The following is a 6535-nucleotide window of genomic DNA, read 5'->3' as shown; positions in this document are numbered from 1 at the left end:
AGATTAGTTAAGGTTCAGAGAGGTTATAAGTTGTCCAGATGTAATACTATCTGCATTTTACAAATTAGCTAAGGTTCAGATAGCATTTAGTGTGTCCAGGTTTAATGATATTCCCAATTTACAGATTAACTAGCAGTGGTTCAAAGAGACTATACAGCGACCAGATGTAATCATATTCTCATTTTATAGATTAGTTAAGGTTCAGAGAGGTTATAAGTTGTCCAGATGTAATACTATCTGCATTTTACAGATTAGCTAAGGTTCAGATAGCATTTAGTGTGTCCAGGTGTAATAATATTCCCATTTTACAGATTAACTAGCTGCGGTTCAGATAGGTTATAATGTGTCCCGTTGTAATAGTATTCCCATTTTACACATTAACTAGCAAGAATTCAGAGAGGCTATAACTTGCCCAGTTGTAACTATTCCCATTTTACCAACTAGCTAACTATGGTTCAGAGAAGTTATAAGTTGTCTAACTAGGGAAGGTTCGGAGAGGTTATAAGGTGCCTGGGTATAATAATATTGCCATCTTGCAGATCAGCTAGCTGAGCTTTGGAGAGGTTTTATCTTACCTAAGGACTCATGACTGGACTCGTACTCACATCTTCCTGACTCTTAAGTCCAGCGCTCTATTGGAAATGCTATTACTGAATTTCTATTCCGGTGACTAGTACTTTTGGACCCTTTACCTAAAGAAAATCAGGAAAGGCGTACTTCGTGAAAGCGATGATAGTAACAATGACAATAATGGTGGCTCACATTGTCAGAGTAACAACAGTTATGTAAAGCAACAGCCTTGACTTCTAAGATGCCATCTCTCCTAGGCTCTATTTAATTTGGGAGTTGGAGTTGATGAGTAAAGGGTATTAGAGAATGGGCCTTGCTCTAGAATGTTCTTTCATCTTCCCTCCTTCAAACTCCAAAGTGTCGTGTGGAGGGAACCATGAGTTTGGGGCTGACAAGTGTGGTTTGCGCTAGGGCTGGGGAGATTGGAATCAGCCAGTGATGTGGTCAGCTCTCGGACGACCCGGTCCAAGTTGGGTGGAATCAATGTTCAGGGTTCAGAGGATGTGGTCAGGATCAGAGGGGGATGTCATTTGGAATTAGGGGAGGGGTGATTGGGGTTGGCTATGATCAGAGTTGGGGAAAGCATCAGCATTTGTGGGGATGTGGTTGGAGTTGGAGAGGGATGTAATTGGGTTGGGGAAATGTGATCAGGGCTAGGGGAAACGTGATTAGGGTTGTGGGGGGACATGGAAGGAAGCTGTCTTTAGGCTTGTGAGGACCTGGGTTTAGGACTGGGGAATGTGGCCAGGCGTGGAGAAGGCAAATCATTTTGGTTTCATTGACTAAATGGAGCATATAAAGACTCCTGCGAGGTGAGGGGAAAGGCTCTGATCACCACTGAGCTGTCCTGCCCTATAGGTCCGACCTGGAGCTGCAGTTTAAGTGCTATCATCATGAGGACAGACAAATGAACACCAACTGGCCGGCTTCTGTCCAGGTCAGCGTCAATGCCACCCCTCTCACCATCGAGCGTGGAGACAACAAGACCTCCCACAAACCTCTGCACCTCAAGCACGTCTGCCAGCCAGGAAGAAACACCATCCAGATAACTGTCACAGCATGTTGTTGTGTGAGTATATGAAATGGGGGAGGGGGGGTACTGCCAACACAAGTTCCACTCTGCCAAGATTCTGATGGGAAGGGCATGGGCAATATATGCTGTAGCGTCTGCTCCTGGGCCCAGGAGAAAGAGGAATCTGTTATGCTGCTGTAGTCTTTATTTTTTTAACTTTTCAAAAATAACTCATTCCGATTTGTTTTTATAACACCTAGATTTTCCCTTGTGTCACCAACTCCTTCCCAAATAACTAGCTCTTAATAACAAAACATTAAAAAAAAGGGGGGGGGACCAAAAAAAAATTTCAACAAACTGACCAACCTATCAGAAACAAAAAATCCCACTTTATATGCAATTTGTTGTTGTCTTTAAAGTGGGAGTGATTAAAGCTCGATGACCCTGAGTTTCCCCAGAGCTTCCTCATATGACCAGCATTGTTATTTTGAGCCAACCACTGACACAGATTCGGTTTTTAAGTTGGTGGTCACTTTCCATTCATTCACTTGCTAGTTCTTTCACTAAACATTTATTGGGCTTCTACTTCCCCAAATACTTTATATTTAAATACTTGATATATATTTGCATTGTTAACTGAATACTTATGCTATAAATTATGTTATAATCTATCACATTATAACATATTGCTTTTACTTCTATGTGTTTGTCTCCCTAATTAGAATGTGATCTCATTGAGAATAGGAATTTTTTCTTTCCCAGCACTTATCCCTGGCACATAGATGTTTTTATTTTTATTTTGCTATTTTTTTAAAACCCTTCTCTTCCCTCTTGGAGTCAATACTGTGTATTGGCTCCAAGGCAGAAGAGTGGTAAGGGTAGACAATGGGGGTCAAGTGACTTGCCCAGGGTCACACAGCTGGGAAGTGTCTGAGGTCAGATTTGAACCTAGGACCTCCCATCTCTAGGCCTGGCTCTCAATTCACTGAGCTACCCAGCTGCCCCAACATAGATGTTTAATGAATATTTGTTGGTGGAATGTTTGATCTGGTATCTGTAGTTAGGATACAACATAACAAATAGTGTTTGCCCTCAGGAATTAATGGATCTATCAGTAAGCATTTTTTAAGCACCTACTATGAGCTAGACACTGCGGATATAAATATAAATGTGAGTGTCCTTAAAGAGCTTACATTCTGCTGTGGGGGTACAACATGTTCTCAGATAAATAAATATAAGATCTATACAAAATGAAGATATAATGTTTTGGGAGAGGTGAAAAAATCAGGAATCAGGAAAGACAGATTGAAGGAAATGGCACTTGAGCTAAACCTTGAAGCGAAGGAGTTTGGGGTCCCAAGAGATGGAGGTCAGAAAAGAGACCTTTCTAGGCATGGAGGATCACTAGCCATGAGAGATGAAAGATGAACTAATAGGCATAGGGAACAATGAGTAAACCCCTAGTTTGTCTAGATCAGTGATTCCCAAAGTGGGCGCTACCGCCCCCTGGTGGGTGCTGCAGTGATCCAGGGGAGAGGTGATGACCATGGGTGCATTTATCTTTCCGATTAATTGCTATTAAATTTTATATTTTATTATATAATTTTATAATTAAATTATAAAATAATATATAAACATAAATAAATAAAAAATAAATGAAAAAATAAATAAAACATAATAATTATAATTATAAATAAAATTATAAATTTATAAAATTGTCTTTCCTATTAAATCCTATTAATTGCTATTAAAATTTAAAGAAAATTAATTTCCAGGGGGCTAAGTAATATTTTTTCTGGAAAGGGGGCGGTAGGCCAAAAAAGTTTGGGAACCACTGGTCTAGATCTTTGCACATGTCTGAGGAGTAGTGATTGATCATCTTGGAAGCGGCCAAATTATAAAGGGCCCTAAAAAGATTTTTAGGATCTCAAGTCTGGTTGAAGAGAGAAGACCTAAATAATTGGGCAGTATCAAAGTTGGATGGGAACTCAGGGGTGATCTAGTCTTCCCAGTATTTACATAAGAACTCCTTCCCATGACACTGTCATTAAGTGATGATTTAGCTTTCTTTTGAAGACCTCTATGAAAGGAGACTCCACTCTTTCCTAAGACAGACTGTTCCATTCTTGGAGAGCTCTAATCATTAGTGAATATTTTTCCTTGATTGTTATGAACTTTGTCCTAAATCTTCCTCTCTGCAACTACACTGATCCTATCCCTGCCCTCAGAAGCCAAGAAGAAAAAGATGTATCTCGCCTCTGCATGACAGCCCTTCAGATATTCAAAGATTGCTATCAAGTATATCCCTACCAAATCTTCTTTTCCTCAAGCTAAGCTCCCCAGTTTTATCTGTTCAACTGATGGCATTACCCCCAAAACCTTCATTATTGTTATTTAGTACTTTCGAAAATGGGGTTTTCAGATTAAACTAAATACTTCAGCTGTAATGTAATCTGAGCAGAATACAACAGGATCATTGCCTCCCATGTCTTGGACTCTAGGTCTCTCTTGATAAAAGTGAATCATTTTTTTTTTTTAAACCATATCATATTCTTGATTTACTGGAATTGCAGACCACCTAAGAGCCCCGATCTTTTCCATCTAAACTATTGTCTAGCCATGTTGCTCCCATAAATGTTTAGTGAATTGAGATTCTATACTATGAAGTTAATTTTTTTTGACCCAAGTATGAGACAGATTTATCTCAGCTAAATTTTATCTTATTCAACTGAGGCCAACATTCTAACATGTTGAGATCCTTTTGGATCCTGATTATCTTATTCAAAGAGTCATCCACGCCTCTGAGTTTGAGGTTATCCCCAAATTTGATAAGTATGCCAATATATGGCCTTGTCCAGATAACTGATTAAAAGTTTGAATGGCTCAAGGCCAAAGACAGATAGCCTTGTGGTACTCGGCTAGAAACTCCTTCCAAGTTGTCCAGGTTCAGGAAGAATGGCATGAGCAAAGGCAGAGAGACCAGGCGAACATGTTTTTGGGAGGACAAGAATAGGCCATTCTGACAAAAAGGGATTGATGTAAAGTTGTTCAACATGACCTTGAAAAGAAAGGGCCCCAAATAAGAGTTTGAGATGCTAGTTATTATAGTACCAACTCTGAAGTCATGATCCGAATTTAAATCCCACCTCTGAGAGCTACTATAGTGTCAACAATTCAATGAACAAGTCATTGAATCCTCCCTTGGCTACTGCCTTGTAATTTGGAAAATGAATGAAGGGTTTTGGACTAAGTGGCCTCAGAGGTCTTTTTCTAGCTCTAGACCTAGGACCTTATGTGTATTTTCAAGCTCCCAAAATAGGTAGTTCTTCATAATACTTAAAATCAGTAATCAACACTCATTTTCCTTGAAAATGAAAGGTGGTAGGGGCAGCTAGGTGACTTAGTGAATTGAGAGTCAGACCTGGAAATGGGGGGGTCCTGGTTTTTCAAGTCTGGCCTCACATACTTCCTAGCTATGTGACCCTAGGCCAGTCACTTAACCCCCATTGCCTAGCCCTTACCACTCTTCTGCCTCAGGACCAAAACACAGTATTGATTCAAAGATTGAATCTAAGATCTAAAATGCAAGGTGAGAATTTAAAAAAAAAAATAAAGGAAGACATTTATAGGACTATATCCTTTTAAGAGACAAACATAGTACCTCTCCTAATGCAACCTAAGAATTCACTCGTATTTTTGGCCTACTTGTCAAAAGGCAAATCAGTAAATCTTCTGCTTTTGGTGCATTGTAGGTAGACTAACCCATATCAAAACTTCTCAAGATAGCAGCCATAACTACACTGACAATGAACATTGATCCAATGTTTTGCCGTTATCTGGAATAGAGATTAGATGGGTTGTGCTTGGTTCCAGAAAATAGAACATGAGATTTCTAGGCAAATTTAGGCTTGATGATAAGGAAAATCTTCCTAACCCTGAGAACTAATCCAAAGTAGAATTGGCTGCCATGGGGCACACTGGGTTCCCTGTTCAAACAGAGGCTGGTTACTATCCATTCTTTTGGGGAAAGGATTCTTGTTCATGAAGGGTTGTACCAGCGAGCCTTGGAGAACCTTCCATTGTTGAGCTTCTGTTATAATTTTCCTCTGATTCTCACACTATAACCCTTTGAGCTTTATGTAATATCTCCATTTTTTTAGATGGGAGTCCTGAGACTCCAAGAATTTAAATAACTTACATTAAGTTTCACAGGTAGCAAATGACAGAACCAAGAAAAACAAAAACCAAAGTCTTCTGATTCCAGTCCAATGTTAGCCTTCACTGTTGGTTCTTTGGATTTCTGCCTTGGTTTCTGAAGTTATGAGATATAGAATGGCTTAGCTCTTCTGCCTCTTGACCCTTTTCTTCCCTTGGTTATTTGAGCTTTGTTTTTGTGGGCACCATTCTAAGACAAGTTTCTAATTTACGGATGGCCCTCTGTCTTCCTGTCCCCAAAAGATAGCATAGTGCAGTAAATAGTCTGAAACATGGAGTCAAGAAGACCTGGATTCAAATTCTATACCTGATGGCTAGCCTAGAAAAGTCACTTAATTTCTCTGAGCCTCAATTCTTCAACTGTGAAGGGAGGTTGTTCAATAATTTGACCCCTCACGTCCCTTCACATTCAAAATCTATTAACTAGTGCTTCTTGGGATAATTACAGGTATGGACTGAGATGCAGCTATAGGGACATAATTCAAGCAGAAGTGATGATGTTTGCTTCTCACAGCACCCCTGGGAAGTAGATAGTACAAGAAATATCATTCACATTTTACGAATAAAGAAATTGAGGCCCAAATTTAACAACTTACTCCTCCCTTTTCTTGGCAGTCCCATCTGTTCGTGTTGCAGTTAGTCCACCGGCCCTCCGTCCGCTCTGTCCTGCAGGGTTTGCTCAAGAAACGCCTCCTGCCTGCAGAACATTGCATCACAAAGAGTGAGTCTGTTTGTGCC

General features: G+C 39.9%; 1 protein-coding gene across 1 annotated transcript in view; it reads left to right on the top strand.

The window, feature by feature from the left end:
- Positions 1-6535, top strand: part of ZMIZ1 (zinc finger MIZ-type containing 1) — a 214227-nt gene that overhangs the window by 186621 nt on the left and 21071 nt on the right. Inside the window, exons 7-8 of the mRNA XM_044660241.1 lie at positions 1413-1639; positions 6413-6518. Of these exons, the coding sequence (XP_044516176.1) occupies positions 1413-1639; positions 6413-6518 (333 nt within the window). The remainder of the gene's footprint in view (positions 1-1412; positions 1640-6412; positions 6519-6535) is intronic.

This window comes from Gracilinanus agilis, chromosome 2, assembly GCF_016433145.1.
Source record: "Gracilinanus agilis isolate LMUSP501 chromosome 2, AgileGrace, whole genome shotgun sequence".
Lineage (NCBI taxonomy): Eukaryota > Metazoa > Chordata > Mammalia > Didelphimorphia > Didelphidae > Gracilinanus > Gracilinanus agilis.
Note: the sequence above shows the minus strand (reverse complement) of the source record. Positions and strands in the feature narration are given on the sequence as shown.